Below are 21,643 nucleotides of genomic sequence, written 5' to 3'. Positions count from 1 at the left end.
GTTGTGTAAGATGTTGACGCGCACAGGCACAACCCAGCTGGATATGACGTCACTCTTCTTAAAAGTATGGGAGCTGTGTAAAGTCTAATTTTTGTTTTCTAATTAAAGTTTTAAAAAAGAACGCGTTTCTGCGTTATAAAACAGCGTAACCGAGTGCAACAAAATGATGTTTATAAAAGGGGAACCTAAAGCGCGGAGCCAGTCAGACGCATGCGCAAAGAAAGCGAAGATTAAAAGCAAAAATTAAAATTGTATGAATAATAGGGGCGATTTCCAAGACAGGGATTAGACTAGTCCTAGACAAAAATAAATGTAAGAGCTGTCCAAACTGAAAACTACTTGCACTGACATATCCTAAATACATCAGTGTCCCTTTTTTTTTTGCCTCAAAATGCACATTTTAGTAAGGCATGTTTGTAAAAAAAACTAGTTATATTTCCTAATTAAAAGATCTAGTCATGTTTTAAAATAATCCCTGTCCGGGAAACCACCCCATATTGTATGATCAGTCCCTGAAATGCAAGGTACTAATTTGAAATGTTGAAAGTTATTAGATTTAACCAATTGAAAATAACATCATGAGAAAACAATTTTTCCTTTATGCCAGTAAAATTATAATAAATTATAGTCCTTTACATATTAAAATATATTATGAAAGTTTGTTAAAGAAATACATAAATTGATAACGCAAAAAAGAAGACTGTCATTAAATAATAAACAACTTAGGTTGACCCTTTTCATACGGATATTTTTAAAAAGAGAAAGTATATATTTTTTCGTTTCTTCCTTAAATAACTAAATTAAAATACTTAAAAACAGTTTTGTTTATATTTTATTGATAATAAAGGTCACACCGTGGCGTGAAGCGTTTAACAGTTTGGTTAATTATAATAGGAGTGACGTCACGACTCCCCCGGCATTCACACGCGCAAGTTGTAGCCTACACGAGCGCGATTGTGCGGAGCTCCAGGTGAGACGAACTTCTGATGGAAGAGATTTTGAGTAGTTTAGTTACCTAAGTAATGGTCATGAATTATACACAAAGTCTGGAAGATCATTAACTAGCGGACTAGCGGTTCATGGACTCACCATCTAATGCTGGAAACAATGAAAAAGAGAAATAAAGAGTTTGAGGCAATAGTGCGGATGGATGGATGTGTGCCCTTCTCAAATCAGGTGGCCGGACATAAATGCGGAATCAATAACACTGGTCAGTGTGGACACATCTCAACTGCTTATATTCATCGTGAGATCATATTTCTGCTCATTTTCTTATCGGAGAGCAACAAACCTGTATAGAAAATGCGACATTTCAAACATACAGATAGTTGTCATAAGTTTGAAACTGAACTTTGAACCTTCATGAAATAAATGCATTGAGTTTATTCTAAAACCAAAAGGTTAAACGAAACAACGTGAGTTTAGTCTTTCTTTGATCATTTTGTGTAAAACTGAGGAAATACTGGGTTTAACATAGGGGTCGGTTACATTAGTTAATATGTATAGAAAGTCTTCAAATGATTCCTGCTGGAATTTACATCTAAATTTGGAATCAATCCTAAAGGATAACACAGGGATAAAAGGAGATTGGGTTGGATAAACAAAAATTCCTGTAGGAATTTTATTCTTATTTGATCCTATAAGTCATATAAAATCTTATGCTATTGGCCAGTGAAAGATCTCATTGTGAGTTGGAGATTTAAAATCCTAAAAGATTTGTTTAAAATATCCTAAAGTTGCAATTTATGCTTGGATAGTCGCAGTGGAATCTATCCTCTTAGTATTCTGAAGGAATATGAGAAAATTCCCATAAGGATGGGCTATTTAAGCACTGAGGTCTAGATATAATTATGACTAACTAACTAAAATTCTAATTAAATTATGAGAAATTCCACATTCATTAAGGATGATTTACATTCATTTAGAGGGATTTTGCACTGGATGTTGTGGGATATTCCCATAGTGATGTAGATGAGAAGAAATAATTACGCCTGCAGTCAGATGATGACATCAGTTCCTCTGCTACTCTGCTATAGTAACTCAGATGTGTGATTCTGGTTGAGGATTACCTGATGAATTAGGCACTGTAAACTGTTATCTGATGGACTGTGCGGACTGCCTGCCAGATTGTGAGTGGTCAGCACTTTAGTTTTCTTGTGTTTCATGGGGTGGGTAGATAGTGACAGACTTTATATTTAAGTGCTATAGGCTACCTACATAGTGGAAGAGTCACAAAAATGTTAAAAATGTACATTTTATTGGACCCAAGTCACCTTTACAAAATGTATTGTGTTGTGGGTTGCAACCATAGATTGTTTGATTTGTGATCTAATTATATAATTCATATGTAATACAGTCTGCTGCATAGCAATTAATCGCAACTAATCGTTTGCAAAATAAAAGTTTTTGTTTACATCATATATTTGTGTGTTTTGTGTATAATGATTATGCATATATAAATAGACATTACACACATGCATGTATACATTTAAGAAATATTTACATGTGTATATACATTTTTATATTTATATATATATTTTTTTTAGGCTATAATATAAATACTTAATATATAGGCTACATATTTTTTTTCTTAAAATTATACATGCATGTGTGTGTGCTGGGCAAAGATTAATCGCGATTAATAGCATACAAAATAAAAGTTATTTTGGCATAATATATGTGTGTGTACTGTGTGTAATTATTATGTGTATTTAACCACACACACATACATATATTTATTTTAGAATTTATTTATTTATATATAATATAGAATATATACAAATATTAATAAATATATATACACAAATGTTTCTTAAATACATATATATACATAATAATTACACACAGTACACACACACACATATATTATGCCAAAATCACTTTTATTTTGTATGTGATTAATCGTGATTAATCTTTGCCCAGCACTAGTATTTATACGTATAATTATTAAACATAGTACACACACACACATATATGATGTTAACAAAACTTTTATTCTGCAAACGATTAGTTGCGATGAATTGTAATGCAGTTCTAATACAGTCAGTGCACCATCCTGCAATTCTATAGCAATGCCATATAATAACTATTTTTTGTTCCTCAAAGAACCATTTTCTTTCATACCTTTTATAATCTAATGAACCGTTTTTTTTTTGTGCTTTTTTTAATGTTGAAGGTCCTTTATGGAACCATTCAGCCAAAAATTGTTCTTGTATGGCATCGTTAAGCACCTTAATTTTTGCGACTTGTGATGATCATAAATATCGTGGATGTCTACAGGATTTCAGTCTCTGGTTCACTATTCTTGTACAGGTGTTCTGCAGCATCCTGATGGCACAATACTCAAACAGCTACAACCTCCTCCGAGAGGCCCACGAGAGATGCTCTTTTACAAACAGGTAACTAAACTTCACTATACGCTCTGGACAGACCTCGCCTAAGTTACCCAAATCATGCTAATGACGTCTTGTGAAATGGAAGAGAATCTTTTCTTTATATTAAAGTGATCTTACAGTTAAATCCATCTGTTCTGCAGGTTTATGCTAAAGACTGCACGGATGTAAAGCTACTGGATCTGCAGCAACATCTTCCCAAGTTCTATGGCACATGGGCACCACAGGAGTCCCCAAACGGTGAGATATATATCACAGATATATGTATAACCTATTTTACTGGTTTATCTGAAATGAATCAGACTGTAACATGATATTTAAGGAGAATTGAAGTAGAGGTGGACATTATTTTATCTGTAATCGGAATTAATTAGATGGTGATAAGTGGATGTTTCATAACAGAATGGAGCCAGGTTGTTGGAGAAGAGGGGTTTAAAATAAGGAATTAATGACAAATGAAGGTACTTGACTTCTTGACAGTGATGCCATAGAAAAAATATTGGTTCTTCTTAGCTGAAGAATTTTTTTCACCACAAATAACCTTTTTTGAAACTGAGATTTAAAGGTTCTTTATAGAACCATGCGGCCAAAAATGGTTTTTCAATGGCACCATGAAGCACTTTTTTAAATAGTGTAGCCAAAAACAATGTTGTCTCAGGTGCCAAGCAAGTTATTACTTTTTGATTAAAGCATGGGTCTTCAACAGGGGAATCGTGGGCCCCTTGGGGGTCCGTGTTGGTATAACTGGGGGTCCTTCAAATATTGTTTGAATTCAAAATAAAACTTTTTGAAAAATGAAATTAGACATCAATCAAAAATGCATTAATAGGCTAATAACAGACATGATAAAAAATGTACATAAAAGGTTTCTTATACACTCACCTAAATTAGGATTATTAGGAACACCATACTAATACTGTATTTGACCCCCTTTCACCTTCAGAACTGCCTTAATTCTACGTGGCATTGATTACACAAGGTGCTGAAAGCATTCTTTAGAAATGTTGGCCCATATTGATAGGATAGCATCTTGCAGTTGATGGAGATTTGTGCGACGCACATCCAGGGCACAAAGCTCCCACTCCACCACCTCCCAAAGATGCTCTACTGGGTTGAGATCTGGTGACTGTGGGGGCCATTTAAGTACAGTGAACTCATTGTCATGTTCAAGAAACCAATTTGAAATGCTTCAAGCTTTGTGACATGGTGCATTATCCAGCTGGAAGTAGCCATCAGAGAATGGGTACATGGTGGTCATAAAGGGATGGATATGGTCAGAAACAATGCTCATGTAGGCCGTGGCATTTAAACAATGCCCAATTGGCACTAAGGGGCCTAAAGTGTGCCAAGAAAACATCTCCCACACCATTACACCATTGCATTAATGAGAAATTGCACAGGTGTTCCTAATAATCCTTTAGGTGAGTGTATATAATAATATAAAACTTGATTAAAATTAAGGTTCCTCATTAAAATCAATTCATTAAATGAATAATGTTATAAAATATGTTAACAGTATCTATCTGTTTATACAAAATAAATGATAACTTTATATAGTTGTAATGTAAGCATCATCATAAAAAATGTAAATCCAGTCTTAATTTGCTACATGTATTGGGGGTCCTTGCTCCTCCTCCTTATCCATTACGGGGTCCTTGGCTTGAAAGGTTGAATATCTCTGGATAAAAGATTAAAAACATATGTTTTCTAACATTACTTCATGTTATGTAACATGCACCAATGCATCAAACCAGGAATGTGAATATAAAAAGTAAATTCCTAATGTTTTTTCTTAATTCCCTACATTAAAAGTCACCTTTATCCAAAGTAACTTAAATGACACTTATTATGGCCTTTTTACAAGATGTAATATAAATCTCAGGTGTGTCCAGAATGTGTCTGTAATGTTTCAGTTCAAAATACCCCACAGATAATTTATTGTAAAATGCCCCTTTTTGGGTGGGAAACGTGCTGTTTTAATGTCTGTACCTTTAAATGCAAATGAGCTGCAGCTCCTCACTCCCTTACAAACAGACAGTGAGTGCTTTCAGTTAAAATAGATCAAATAAATACAGTCTGAGACAATAGAATCTATTGGACAGAGTACAACTCGCTGAGGGTGGAATCTATGGTAATGCAGGACTGTAAGTGGGCGGGGCTTTATCAGTGTGACCTCACATTGATAGGAGAATCAAAACGGCATGTCTAATGACACTGCTTTGGTTTAATGGGGATTAAAAAACAAGAAGCAGGTGGATTTTTTATCATCGTAGGGTGGTTGTGTTCACACACTGCCAACACACATTTTGTCCAAAGGGTTTTTGCATAATTAGTGCCCTTTAATAATTTACATGCATCACAAACAATTTATAATGCAAGAGCCAACAATACTCATAATATTATAATACCTTACTAAACTACAGTAGTACAGCAGTAAGACAACAAGAAGAGTAATTTTATTTTTTTATTTTTACCTGGTTAACCTGTTAAACCATAATGAACTTTTGAGTCAATCCTAGTTAAACTCAACAGTCATGTCCATTATATTTTGACTTCTTCCTGAAGGTCAATACAGGTTAGTGTTATCTATTTTTGGTGAATTCAGAAGGTTACAATGTAGTTAATATTTGATCAATAGTTTGGTATTGGATGTATATCAGTAGCTCTTTTAAAGAAAGCAGAAACTCACAAATCCTTGGCGTTAATGTGGGTGTTGCCATGCGTCCAAAGTACATGTGTTCAATGAGTGTAATGTTTGTGTAGTCGCTCTATATTGTATGTACAATAAAGGAGTGTTCACTTTATCAGTACTGGACTTTAAACTGCCCTTCTTCATATCTGCTTCTGTGTGACCGTTCAGCAACAGCGGACAATAGAGAGCTGTGGTTATAATGCTGCCGTCAGCTGACAGCTTTACAGTACAAGTCTCCTGAAATTATTGATATGGTTTAGTGCTGATCGCAAGGTTTATGCTTGGTCTGTACATTAGTCACCATCTCAACGATCCAATGCTCGATGTGATTCTGTAATGAAGTAATGACCTCGGCGCTGCTTAATGATGGTTTCAAAGTCAATGAGCTTTGTATTTTAAAGACTCACAGCAAGATAATTGAAAAACAAAAGGCAGTACCAAATATGTCAAGCCTGAAGACATTTATATAGTAATTCATAAACATTAATGGCAAAGACATTTGCATCTCCTGTGTCAACTTGTTGAAAACTCATGCTTTGTCAATGCATACATCTGCCTCAAGGTGGCAGTCTAATATTGTTTAGGAGATGATAATACATACAGTAGGGCCTTAAAATTATGTTTGGGGAATATTTGTACAAAATTTGCATTGTATTGCCCCTTCAGGTTAGATTAAACCATCAAAATATGAGATGAATGGTATACAAAGAGGAAAAACACTAAACATTTAAGGCCCCCCTATTGGACAAAATAGTTTGGCATAAAGGCAAACCACACTGTAAAAAAGTTTAAACAACTTTTGCAAATTATGCAAGTCAATTCCACCCTACTTTTTAAAGTTTTGACATGTGGTCACATAACTTAAAAAACAATTTGAAATTGTTTAACTTAATTTGTTAAGTTAAAGTTACATCATTACTCATTTGTTGATCCTCTTTTGTTGAAATATTTTGTAGTAATTCTCCTGGGGAATGTCTTTAAAGCTCACATAACACATGCTGTTCCTGCTAATCTCATGTTAATCTTGAGTACCTATAGTATTACATCCTTCATATATATCAACAGTCTTTTGTTTTATTATATCTATAAAAGACAGATCAGCTGTACCGATTCATCCCGAATTAACCCAAGCTCCTGGAGGCGTACCGCGGGTGGAGCGAGTCAAAAACAAGCAACACATACAAAATATTATCCCACTATCTCTGGATAACTTATGATTCATTGCATGTTTGTGTAGTTTATATGCACTTACGTGCCAATTGCCAACAAAACACAGACATTTAATGCAGTTTTACTTACCGCCTGTGACTCATGACCTGGTTGGGATCACCCCATTTCAACGAAATCCACCGTTAAACAAACACACGCACATCTACACTGCTACCCCGGATAAACAAACTATATCCATTGTTTCCACAATGCTGAAGTTTTTCGTGTCAGCTCTTGGTTGGTGTGTGTGTGCTTTTCCGGTTAAAGTGCCCATATAAGGACTTCCACTGTACTTCCTGCACTGAAATTGCCGGTAAAAGAAATAAAGCAAGATTTTTACGTATGAATCTTTCATGTTTGAAAAAAAACTTTCCGAAACCTGGCGAAGTGCATTCGGCACAGAGATACTCCAACTGCTTTTTGACACTTTCCCTATGTTTAGCATGAGGAATCCAACTCTTCTCAAAACTGAGCTTGAGATTAACACATCAATTATATAAGAATGCATCTTTTAATCAAATGTTTGAATAAAGAGCGAAGATGTCAATTGTTCAAAGTTTGACATCACTTTTGGCACACTGTAGAATGCAGACTTGTTCCAATGACTTCTTCTTTCGTGCCATTGTTAAGTTTTGAAATTAAACAAAGCTGTCGCGGGTCATAGCATCCATGTTTATGTGCTATAATTGGGTCCCCAGTGCTTCTATCAACCTAAAAAATTTGACAAAAGATCAACCCAATTACTTAGTTTTGGTAAACCATTCTTTACAAGCATGTGAAATATTAGGTCGTTCAGATTTCCCCTGTTTTGTGAGGTAGGTAGCAAGTCCAGTTACAATAACACCACCCCATAATCTGCACTATCCAACCACAGCACTGCCATTTAGAGAGAGAGAGAGAGAGAGAGAGAGAGAGAGAGAGAGAGAGAGAGAGAGAGAGAGAGAGAGAGAGAGAGAGAGAGAGAGAGAGAGAGAGAGAGAGAGAGAGAGAGAGAGAGAGAGAGAGAGAATAATTGACAGCACAATTGAGTTTTAATTGCAACAAACCTCTATTATGGTGATCAGTGTTTGCATTTCATCAACTCATTTGCATTTTTAAGGACACCTAAAAACAGCACTGGCCTTTTGCTCAGGCCTAAAAAGTGGCAAAACATGCTATAATAAATTATCCGTGGGGTATTTTCAGCTAAAACTTCACATAAGCACCCTGGGGACACCAAATACTTATTTTACATCTTAAAAAAATTATATGACCCGTTTAAGTTATGGTAGAGCCCCAAGATGGAGAGGGGGAGAAAGCGATGATGACTCAGTGCAAATAGTCTATTGTTTACAGTAGATGTACATAAAGGATTCTAAAGCAATCTTTCTACTGGATACAGTTTTCATGTCTCAGATCAGTATCTCATGTTTCTCAGAGGTCTATCTAAAGCTGGAGGATGTGACACAGGGGTTTTTACGGCCCTGCATCATGGATGTGAAGATCGGGAGGAGAAGTTACGATCCGTTTGCATCACAAGAGAAACGTGAAGAGCAGATCAGGAAGTATCCTCTGATGGAGGAGATCGGCTTTCTGTTACTGGGAATGAGGGTGAGCATCTGTGCCCGTCTGTGTGTCGGTCCTTTTATATTTAATTTATATGAAGTGTTGTGGAATATTAACTCAGCGTAAATGTTATTGCTCAGAGGTACACTCTTAAAAATAAAGGTGTTCATGATGTCATGGTTCCATAGAATGTAAAACTTTATACCACAGGGCTGTGGAATGCTTTATTCTGATTGGTTGAGAAATGTTCTATGGGTGTTGATTATTTTTCAATAACCCCACAACTAACCTTTAAAATGTCTTAAAAATAGGCACCAAAGCTATATTTTTGGTAAGCGGAATAATTGACTCCAGTTATTTGAATTATTCTAAAATGTTCTTATAATTCAACGGCCCATCTTCAATTATTCCTTACGTATTTACCTAGGCATAGATGAATAATAAGATTTCTATACATGATAATAACAGTATAGCGTGAACATCAAACACGATTGTTTCCTCCTTCTTATGTGCATGCAAAGACCGCTGGGCAACAGGCCAATCTCAACTAGGGCTGTCACGATTATGAAATTTGGCTGACAGTTAATTGTCTAATAAATTGTGCTGGTTATTGCGATTAATTGATTAAAGAGATGTGCAGCTGCAGCTTCCCCTTGAGTTTTTAAAGAGATGTGCAATCATTGGTGATCTGAAATCATCGCAACGAGGTCAAAAAATTGTGATGAGACGATTATTAAATCATTGTGACAGCCCTAATCTCTACATAACACCGACTTTGACGTTACAGTTGAGATGTACGCCCCAACATTAAATTAAGTACAACGTTGTTACAATGTTAAAAACCAAGTTGTGACTGCTGAGTTAGCACTATATGCTAGTTTATGCTATATGCTAGCGTTTAAGCTTAAGTTCTACTATTGATGTTACAGTTACGTTTTGCAGGTCCATATTAAAAAAAAACACAAACTTACACAGAAATGTCCACTAACAATCTCCAAACAATGGATTATTTCTCAAATTCTGGATCTTCATCTGATCCAGGCTCAAACATAATGTCTGTTTACACACACCAAGCGTGCCGCACAAGCCCTGAAAAGTGAAGCCAAAACGTCTCGATCGCCCCCCAGTGACTGGTCCCAGTATAGGTCATAAACCCCGCCTCCCCCATGTTATTCAATGGGACTTGAGACCAACAAAAAAATTAATTACACTTCAATTATCTTTTTTCCGAAGCTGGTTTCTGTCATTTACTGTAGTTTTTATCATGCTGATGTACATTCAAATGTTTCTTTTTAAAATAGGTTTGTGTTTAGTTAGTTATTTAATGATATAAAAACGGTGGTGTCACGTCATGATTGACAGCTGTGATATCGTGTGATATGCGCATTCTACGAGAGCGAGGGCGGGGTTTTGATTTCGCGGCTTCACTTCCTGCCCTCTACTGCGCATGACTCGTCCCGAAATCGCTACTGCGCAGACTCAAGACCCAAGATGTCAGCGCCGTATTGGGACACTGGCGGCTTCACTTTTCACCAATGGAAGAGAGAGAACAGGCGTCGTCCATCTTTTTTTACAGTCTATGACACACACACAGAGCTACTGAAGGAGCAGCTCTGAGAAACAGCCAATCAGAGCAGAGCACCTCATTATTATTCATGACCCTTTTAAATAAGGTTTTAATAGAATAATTTCATACTTGGGACAAATCCTAGGGTTGTAAATGGATGTAAAACCATCTCTGATTAATTTTTGCACTTAATAAAGCCACAAACCTTCTGTGTAGATATCAGAGAACAATTAAACAGATTGTTTCAATGCATTCTTAGGCACCTTTAACATCTGAAGTGTTCCCTGAAGAGTTCAAACCCATGACCTCTTGCACTGTTAATGCAATCCTCTACCACTGAGCTATACATGAGCACTGAGGTGTAAAGAGATTTAATTTGTGATTTTCCGATAGTATAAGCTTCAGATCACCTGACTGCGGTCCCAGAACAAAAATCCCATCGTCTGTCCTTGATCAATATTCAGATCTTCTTCAGGCACTTTGTTAATGACCTTTGAGAATTTCTGATAAGAGATGATAAGATTGTGATGTTTGAAACATACACTCCTTAGTTTCTCCACCCAGCAGTGCTGCAGTGATTGTAAAACAAGGTCAAACTTTAAGACAGAGACGGATGCAACTAATTCCATCTGGGTTCTCACTTCAGAATCAATGATTGTAAAGATCTTCTCATCCTGACCTCATCTGTTTATTTCAAGAACAGCTTGAGTTTCTGTGCTCAGGGAGTGAATGTTAATGTCCATTTGTTTTCACTCTTTGGACGCTCTTTGTTTTAATATCACAGTAAGTGTTGGGTTTCCTGAAATCTAGTTTGTAAACAGCAGCAATGAGATAAATCATGTCTTGGAGATAAGGGTAAGCGGGGCACAAATTAACACGGGGTTAATCCTAACACAGACCTTTTGGGATAATACAATTGACTGAGTAAGAAATGCAAATAACTTTTTATTCTGCTTAAAGTGGCGGATACTTTGGCCATGCCATGCATCTATCATGATCTATTCATAAATGGCGAGTCCTAAATTCAGGTCTTTATGTGTTCTGAAGCATTTTGTGTACCAATTACTGCTTTTAGTTGGAAACCAAACCACAAAGTTAGTTTGGTGGAGTAACACTGATGTGTCCTTGACAATATTAAAGGGACATTAAGTAGGATTTTCCCCATCTAGTGGTGAAATTGTATTTTGCATTCAAAGGAATAGTGCTCTCTAGCGCCTCGCTTTTCCAAATGCAGGCTGCCTCGTTTGGCCGGCCGAGGAGGATGGTGTTGATGCTCCAGACCGTGAGCCTCCCGATTACTCATCTTGAACTATTGTTATTCTTCTGCTGATGTGTAAAATATCCGTGTTTTATCATTAATGTTCTTTAATATACTCTTATTACCGTTTTTTTAGACTAATTGCAGCTCCGCTGAAAAACAGCGTCCGATCGTCTTCTTCTTGTTATTTTTAACAGCGGTTGACATCCAGCTTATTGGTGCACTACCGCCACCTTCTGTTCCGGGGTTCCGGTTCAATGAGCAGTCAATCAAAATCTCACAAGCCAATAAGAGCGAACCGCTGTGTAGAGATGTTTGTGTCAAAATAGAGAACGTAAATTTGCGAAGCGCAAACGAAAACTTGGAAAGTGAAACTAAAACACTTGCAGCACATTCAAAACTATGTTTAGTGAAAATGAAACTTAGAAAACCATAAACAAAGAATGCAGTAAATTTAAAGATGATGTTATTTTTTTGCTAGTTAGTTGATTGTTTTTATTTTCAGAGTGTTTTTTTCTTTTATCAATGTATATTTTTGTTTGTTTTTGCAAAAGTTGCATTCATTTAATTTGACACAAATATAATTCCATAATATTCTATAAAAATATAATTCCATACTTTTATAGTTTATCAATACGGCGGAATGACATGAACACATCCTTGGACTTACCCATTCAATGTAAGTAAAGAGAAACATTCTTACAAAGCTTACAAAGAAAAGTCAGATCATTGGCAGACGTCATTTGACACCAATGAGGACATATTTCTATATGAAGACATTGATTTTGACTAATAAAATACTTAAAAAATACAAATTGTCCCTTTAAAGGACCACACATAACCATTGAGCTAAAGAAATTTCCTGCTTTAATGCTGCAATCCACAACTACTTACAATTATATTGCCATATCTGAAACATACAGTTGTAAGTGAATTTGCATACTTTATTCATCATTATTATCAGCTTACCGTTATGAGTCATGGTAAGGTAAAGAGACAGTTTTGAGAATTCATTGCTTTGCCAGGTTTATTGTTGTTAACTAAAACTAACTCTAAAAATATAAAATAAATATATACATTTTTTGGGTGGTTTTCTGGACAAGGATTAGTTTAAGCCAGGACTAGGCCTTAGTTTATTTAGGAAATATAACTCGTTTTAACAAACATGCTTTACTAAAAAATTTCTTTTTTATGCATTTTAAGGGCAAAACAAAGGGCACAGATGTATTTTAAGATATGATAGTATAAGTTCGGACAGTTCTTACATTTATTTTAGTCTATAGGACTAGTCTAATCCCTGTCCGGAAAATTGCCCCATATGTAAAAATATTTCAAATTATTAGTTAAAAAACTTGAAGCAATTTAAAATGTTGTCTTAGCAATAAATGGAAATAAATTTAGTAAAATATTAGTAAAAAAATAAAATAAAACAATTAATAAAATGAGAAAGGGTCATAGCAAAATGACTAAACATGTAACTAAAATTAACATGACACTAATAGTAAGAGCTAGTTCAAAACATGAACAACATTTTTATTTTTATTTTGCCACTATGGTCCTGTACTGAGCATTGCATTAGCAGCATGAAAGGTTATGAGTTTGAACCCGAGGTTACACACATATAAAAAATGTATAATATCTGTCGGAGCTGATGGTGTAGTGGACCGTGCTCTGACATATGGTGCTTCCAGCCACCCAATTTCAATCCCGTCTCGAGGTCCCATACCCCTCTCTTCACCCTCTCTTTCCTGTTGTCTCCTTAAGTACTGTCTATCAAATACAGCGAAAAATGGCCCAAAAATAAATAAAATACCTTGTAAATGCACTACAAGTCACTTTGGATAAAAGCGTTTGACATGTGACAAGTACAAAACCGGTAAGTCACAATGTGACCTATTCTCTACATAAATGCAAAGATGTACAAAGCCAAATAACTTCAACAAAGCGCTCCCTGCCCATATTCACAGTATAATGTCCAAAAAATATCTGCATACTGGAATTCTAGTGTGAACCACTCATTAACATATTGCATGCTTTAAATAGCTCTATATTAAACTTCAGACATGATCTGATTGACTGTAAGTTTATTGTGTCATATCGATAAAATGTTCTTATTTTGTGTTTTGTTACATGAGGTTCTCGCTGAAGGTTTTTATAGCTCATAATTCATTACCTTGTGGATGAGCTCCATCGCTGGCTCTGAGTAAATCATCTTCTGTTTCTTCTCTCGGCTTGTTCTTGTTTCTTCCCACCTAATTAGTTTGGGTGTCTCTAGGCTGCGATACAGTTGCCAGTTGCTGTCACAGACTCCTTCTCGCTCGCTCTCTCGCTCTCCTTTCCATGTTATTTCCATTTGTTTTGTAGTATGGCTGATGGGAGGGTATAGGATCCAGCCGGTAGAAGTTGCTCATTACATTTGTAGGCCTGCTGGCATGTAAGTCTCTGTATCAAAACCTAGTGAGCTGCCTTTGTTGATAGCAGGAGTCTGAAGCGCAGTCGGTTTCTAAGGGTGGAGATTGTTTTAGAACACATTTACACCTGCTTAACATGCGATTTGATCGATCAGATCACAAGTGGACGAAAGAGACGCATGTTCTTTCACACCTGGGGCCCTATTTTAACGATCTGAAACGCAAGTGCGAAGCACAAAGCGCAAGTGACTTTGTGGGCGGATCTTGGGCGCTGTTGCTATTTTCCCGGCGTGAGAAATAACTCTTGCGCCGGGCGCAAATCAATAAGGGGTTGGTCTGAAGTAGGTTCATTATTCATAGGTGTGGTTTGGGCGTAACGTCAAATAAACCAATCAGAACGCTAGCCAACATTCCCTTTAAACGCAAGGGTGCAAGTTCCATGGCGGGTTGCTATTATAATGATGGATTTACCAGGCGCACGCCAGGAGCGGTTCACAGCCGAGGAGACCGACGTCCTTGTATGGGGGAATCCCATGCTTGCCAGCATAAATCGGGCACGCCGTGTAACGGGAGGTGGATCTGCCTCAGGACTTGACGCCAGCAGAGGACATTGCTGCGTCCACCCTCACCGCTAAAAGGGTTTGGGGGCTTTGAAATCGGACCCAAGAAACGCAAGGTCCAACCCCAAAGTAGACTAACAAATCAAGTTCATATACATTAAGGTTTCTTATGAAAACATTTAAATTATTATTTACATAAAATAAACGTAATACAGCCAAACAACAAACTTATAAAAATATTTTAATCGTTATTTGCATGAGAATTTTTTAACGCAGCCACACAATAAATAAAAATTATCACCACAATGCTCACCACTATGATTCCCCTTATCTCATGTGTTAATATTTTTTAGTGTAACAATTTATGATTTGCAAAAATAACTGTTGCATCTGTGTAGATTAGATGCAAAGTGTATGCGCGTTGTGCAAGCTATACGGTCAAGCATGCGCCCTTAAAACAGCATAATGAACAACGCGCAACGCGCCACTGACTTTAAACTTTTTTTTTCTGGTCAGTGGCGCAATTGTTTTTTGAAACTGCAAAATAGCATCAGGGATGGTTTGCGCCGCAACACGCCTCCTTTTTTGCGCTGAACCGCCCAGGGAGCGCAAGTTCATTCCCTAGTTTACCGACGTGCGTCTGTGGAGGGAAAAACCCGCTGTGCGCCGGTGCAAAATACGAATGATACATGCGCCACTGACAAAGTCAATTGCGCTGGGTGCAAGATAGGGCTCTTAGTGTTTTAATTCATCCCTTTTGTGCCCAGAAATGACAGGGTTAAATTGATGCACACTATATGTTTTATCAGAGTCCGCTGCTTGTGTGGTTAGTAAACATGCTGCACAGAGATTTGTACACGTATATGTAAAAGATTTCAGAGATATTTCAGAGCAATTGGTAAAATAAACTTGCACAACTTTCACATGCTATCAAAATGAAACAAAAATTAACCCTTAATACATCAATTAAAAGAAAACGCTTCCCTGCCAATGACAAGTTTTTCCGGCAAACTGTATTTCCGCTATTTTTCACCAGGTGGCACTCTTACCCAACTTTTAAAAAAGTTCAAGGTCCGTGTATGTTTTGAGGATCGCTTTGAATCTGATCCTTATCAAAAGTCCTTCGCAAAAATGCAATTATCTCAGCTTTTTGCTCAAAAACTTTTATTTTTGAAGAAACCTACCCATATTTGAAAGGGGATAAGAAAAGAACAAATGAAGGTAGGATGAAACAGTTTTTTTTTGTTTGTTCCTTCTTTTGATATATTGTGTGTTTATATATTTAAAGAAGAACATTTTCTGGAAGGCATTAAACTTTTGTGAAAATCATAAAAGAATTGCAACTTTTTTTTTAAACGTTGGTGGAAAAAGAATTAAAGAAGCTGCAAGCAGCCATAAATGTCACAAATCATTCATTTTTTTTAATTCTGTTTTTGTTAGGATGCTGTTTAAGCTGTCTATGTAGGCAGTAGACAACAAGGTTGCTCACTAGATTTTAAAACAGTGCTTTTGATGTTTATATGTTTTTTTGTCTCAGGTGTACCAGATGGACTCAGAGAGCTACATTACCCATGATCAGTTCTATGGACGCAGTCTTGAGAAGGACACAGTTAAAAACGGTGTGTCGCTATACCTTAAAATATAACCTTAAATGCACAAGTGCTGTACATTTTATATCACCATACAAACACAATAATAAAACAAAACGAACCATAGTTAATATCTTAAAAATATTTAGTTGGCTCAGGATCACATGGTCATGAAAAATCTGGAACTATGCAGACATTGTAAAAAAGTTTTTTTTTTTTGCAAAATCATAAATTAACTCATAAATTTCTTTGTTTTTTTTTTGTAATGCCCAGTTAAATAGTGCACTAAAATACACTTTATTTAAGTACATGTACTGTTTCATGCATTAATTTTGTACTTAATATACAAAAAAAAACTGAAGAACATCTAAGTGTACTCATCTGAGCAATTTTGAGACATAATTTATTTCAATGCACTAAAAATCAATTTAAGTACTGTTATTAAGTATATATTTTTTTAAATGCACTTAAGTACTAATAAAGTAAAAGAATTCTTTTAATTAAGTATATTTGTAGTGTATAACTTTTACATTTTTATTTAGCACAAAATAACTATGTATTACAAACAACCTGATCTTACGAGAATTAGTATTTTACTCACGTATAGTTGACAAATTCATATTAATTTATCTGAAGTGACTCGTACAAAAACATACGATTATTATAAACAAAAACAATAACGAAACCCTGCCCCTAACCCCAAAATCACAGCGGTAAAAATGGGATAAAATTTTTCGAATGTGGTCATACAAATTAAAGGCGGGGTGAGTGATTTTTAAAAAAACTCTTTGAAAAAGAGAGTCGGACTGACTACCAAAATACACTTGTAGCCAATCAGCAGTAAGGGGCGTGTCTACTAACCTACATCATTGCCTGGGTTGCATATGTGTGGGGCGGGTCTATCAAAAGAAGGTCCAGATTTTATTGGGGTAGGGGCGTGTTTGTTTAGGTGATTTCAAATGTCAACATTGGCTTTAAGAGATCACACACCCTGCCTTTAATACGATTTAGCCACCTCACAAATTGCTATGAGAATGCACTTGTTGGTATTTACCAAGGGATCTCTATCGTGAAGCCAAAATGGAAATGACTTTAACTGCAATTTATCGACTGGCCACTAGAGGCTGGCTCACAAAAGGGAGTCAATCCCCATAGTCCCCCATGTTAAAGTACCCAACTTTACATAAAGAAATAAATGTGTTTACAGCCTTGTACAGCATGTATTTCTGGTCTAGCTAATTTGGCCTTTCATGACAATTTCCTCATCCGTTTAAATTGATTGAACCTTAAAGTTTTGCATAATTAAGGGCGTGGCAACCAGCCGCTTCACCCACGTCCCGCCTCTTTGACCATTATCGGTTATTCGTGAATGATGCACGGTGACACAAAGCCAAGATGGGGATGGCAAGCGCCCCAACTACTGGCTTCAAAAAAGCTCTTCACAAACCTATGGGTGATGTCACGGACACTACATCCATATTTTTTACAGTCTATATATTTACATATATTTTAAGTATAGTTCATACTTTACTTTTGCCTGTGTATACTCAACTCTAAAATATTCTATGGCTAGAAATGGTATTTGTGAGTAAATTGAAAAAAACAAAACATTAAAAATAAATGGTTGAAAAAATTTATGTTTTTTTGCTTTTTCACAGGGTTGTCTAGATTCTTCTATAATGGTAAAGACATAAGGAGAGATGCAATTTCCCTGATCATCTCTAAAATCCAAAGCATCCTCCGCTGGTTTGAGAACCAGACTCAGATGCATTTCTATGCCAGTTCTCTGCTGCTGGTATATGAAGGTTTTCCCCACGGAGTCAATGGAACGAAACACAGGAGAATTGAGCTTTTGCAGGGGTCAGAGTGCAACCATACCAGTTTAACCCAATCAGGACGTCCATGCAGTCAACCATACGACACTGATCATCTTCATGGCATCCAGAGTGAGAGGAACATCAATGGAACTTGTGGAGAAAGTGAGGACATTGGTATGGAGCATCAGAAACCGGAAAAAAGAGTGGAGGTGAAGATGATCGATTTCGCCCATGTGTTTATTAGTGACAGTCCAGATGAGAGCTACATGTACGGACTGAGGAACCTTCTCTCAAACTTAGAGGAAATATTAAAGGACTAACATGTCCTAATTCATCTTAATTCGTAGGATCACATTTGTACGTTTTGTTCGATTTGGTTTCATCCCTGTGACGTGGGATTACAGGCAGGGTTAGCGGTGGGGTTTCATTATTGTTTTTTCTTTAATAATCGTACATTTTTGCACGATTCACACTGCCATCTCGGTAAATACGAATTCCTGTGAGATCAAGCGGGATGGTAAGGATCACTATAAATTATCTTTGCTTGAAAAACTTTATTAGAATTCTTAAAAACTTTTTAAAAAATACATAAATACAGCAATTAAAGGGTAAACTATTGCTTTAAATCAGGTTATTAGCAAATTGAGAACACTTACTGACCTATCCAAAAGAAATACCAATGAAAGCACTGTGTCTTTATGCAAAAAAGCTAATAGAAATTTCAACCTAAATTTTACTTAGATTTTAACATTAATGCTAACCTTTTCTCACTGCCAAAAATATCCACTATAAGCCGAAGCAAAGCCACTAAGCAAAAATGTCAGGTTGGACCATAAAAACTATACAGTAAAAATCACAGTAAAATGTGAGGAATGAATTTTCATTTTTATTAACTCATTTCCCACCAGCCTTTTTTTTTTATTTGCCTGCCAGCATTTTTATTTTGTGATTTTCACAAAAGGTTCACAAAATGCCTTCCAGGAAATTTTTTTTTCTATAAATATATAAACATACAAATATATCAAATGAAAGAACAGACTGCTTTCAAAATAAACAAACAAACAAAACGGGAAAAAACATTTTATTCTATCTTTTTTTTCTTTATATAAATATGGTTAGGTTTCTTTAAAAATACCAAATTTTTGAGCAAAAAGCGGAAATAATTGCTTTTTTGTAAAGGAATTTTGTTAGGGATCAGATTCAGAACGATGATCAAAACATACACAGAGTTTAAAATGTTGTAAAATTATTTTTTGCTTCAGTTTTTTTTATAAATTGGGTAAGAGTGACATCTAGTGGACAGAATTACAGATTACAGTAAAAACTTACCAGGAAAGCGTCATTGGCAGGGAAATATTTCTCTTAATTGACGAGATAACTCAAGGAAAAGAGTTAAAAGTATCCTAGTAAATATTTTACATTTACATTTTTAATAAAGTTAGCATAATGCTATTACTAAATACTGTGGTTCATGTAAAGCACATAAAGATTTGTTAACTGTATTTTCATATATCAAATGTTGCACTAAATAAAGCAGATAAAGCAGTTTACTAAACCACATGCAGACTGATGCATCATGTTGACACCAGATGTGTAAAATATCTAGATTTCTTGTTGCTTTTTTAAGTACACCTGAAGATCCCATTGAAATGTTTTTCACTGTATTTCTCTTAAATGTACCAAATATATAAAATATTTACATCTATTGCAATAAAATGCTGCTACAGCTTTAACTGATCTTAGCACAAATTACCAGCAGAAAACTCAATTGTTCATGTATGCTGGTGCCATGCACAGCTTTTAAAAATAGGACAAGCACTTTTTTTATAGATAAAATCTCCAATATTTTGTCCGTAATGGATTTGAGTGTCCGGCCAGCTGCGGATAAATTTAGTTTGGTGGAAAGCATCACATTTACACATTTCAATATTCTAGCTGGACCATGGGTCTGTCTAATGCATTTTATGGCTGCTGTGGGTTTTCGGTTCAGAGAAAATTATGTTATTTTCCATAAAGCGCCTCTCTGCAGCCAGACCACCCCCAACCACCTTTAATCCGTAATATATGGATTAAATCCATGGAATAATCTATCATATGAAATACTGAAAGTTTATCTAAGAACCCAGCGAGCAATAGCCGTCATTCACCATCTAGGTGAACTATAGCAGGATATAGTGCAGCTATAAGTAACCCACTTTTACAAAAAAAAAAAACCTTAAATTTGGTTATGTGTCATTTTAGCCAAAATTTGTGATATTTATGATATCTGATCATTTAAGCAAAGTCAACGGTGATTACAAAGTGTTTGGTTTAATTTATTTTTGGGCTCAATGTTAGGGTAAGGGTTTGCCAATAACTTGCGGTAGATTTAAATTTATGTTTACTGGCAACCAGTGTTTGTTTAAAATTAAATGAAAATTAAACATTAACAAGTCATTATCTTTACAGAATAAATCTAAAATAACAGCATCGTGCAAAGCATTCTGGGAAACAAAATCTGAAGGAAAAACAGAAAAAGGTTAATGAGGATTTTTGGTTCCCAGAATGCTTTGCATGAAGCTGTTATTTTATAGTTTGTTGCCAGTAAATAACATCAATTTAAATCTACAGTAAGTTACTGGCAAACAGCTGCATAACTACAGCAACTTTTTACAGTGATATGGTTAGATGTCTATAACATTTTTACTAACAAAAAAAAAACTTTTAGCTTCAACATCAGGGCTAGATTAGACGTCTTTTAAACACAAAATTGTTTGCTTTAGTGATTGAAATGATTATTAGAGTAATTTTCCCGGAGCCTGTCTGTTGATGTATGTTTGTATCACAATGCTAAATTAAAATATTTTTATAAATATTTTTATATTTATTTACATATGGTTACAATACAAATACCTACCAAAAACCATGAACATTTGAGCGTTGATCAACCACAGCAAGGCCACAATAACATTGCAATTCAATGATAAAGCAGAGTTTATGAGAGACTGAGAAGATGTTGATGTAAAATACCAGAGGAGAAACAGAAGCATTTCAATGCTCCAGAGATAAAGTTTTTCATCATTACTACTTTATTTGCAATTGATCTCCAAAATGAAAGAAAGTTTAAATAGTTAAAATTGATTAAGCAATCGAGGATAATGTTTTCTGTTGCATAACGGTTATTAATAATGTCAAAAAACATGAACAGGCAAGAAATAAGTAAATGAAATGAAGTGCATCATTTCTTGGAAAAACAGCTATTTAGCTGCTGTCCTGTGGTGTTTTTCAATTTCCAGTGTCATTTTGTCCTCCAGTCCTCTGTAAACTGCAGGGATGTTTCATTATAAATAATTTAAATGTAATTTGAAATATAATTGGAGACTCAAAACCAATATTTCAAGCAAACACACGAAGACAATCTAAAGCTCAATGCATCCATTAGAGAGCTTTAAAACTTTACTCAGCTATAAAACAATATTGTTTTATTCCTATGTTGCTTACAGTCTTCATCAGTAGGCTACTATTTTTTCACTACTATTATTGACAAAATGTTAAATGCTTCCTCATTTGTGTGTTGTTAACACTTATAATCCGCTCAATGCACACTTTACAACAAATAAATAA

The 21,643-nt window shown here is 35.6% G+C and overlaps 1 protein-coding gene across 1 annotated transcript; it reads left to right on the top strand.

The window, feature by feature from the left end:
- The first annotated feature begins 117 nt into the window (after positions 1-117).
- ipmka (inositol polyphosphate multikinase a) lies at positions 118-19,951 on the top strand. The gene is made up of 6 exons (XM_065296067.2): positions 118-1,210; positions 3,313-3,398; positions 3,536-3,632; positions 8,711-8,883; positions 16,172-16,253; positions 17,882-19,951. The coding sequence occupies exons 1-6, from the start codon at positions 1,096-1,098 to the stop codon at positions 18,358-18,360; spliced, it is 1,032 nt and encodes a 343-aa protein (XP_065152139.1). The 5' UTR covers positions 118-1,095; the 3' UTR covers positions 18,361-19,951.
- Positions 19,952-21,643: the final 1,692 nt, after the last annotated feature.

The sequence above is a fragment of the Paramisgurnus dabryanus genome, chromosome 20 (genome assembly GCF_030506205.2).
Source record: "Paramisgurnus dabryanus chromosome 20, PD_genome_1.1, whole genome shotgun sequence".
NCBI lineage: Eukaryota > Metazoa > Chordata > Actinopteri > Cypriniformes > Cobitidae > Paramisgurnus > Paramisgurnus dabryanus.
The sequence above is the reverse complement of the archived record's forward strand: the minus strand, read 5'-3'. Positions and strand labels throughout refer to the sequence as shown.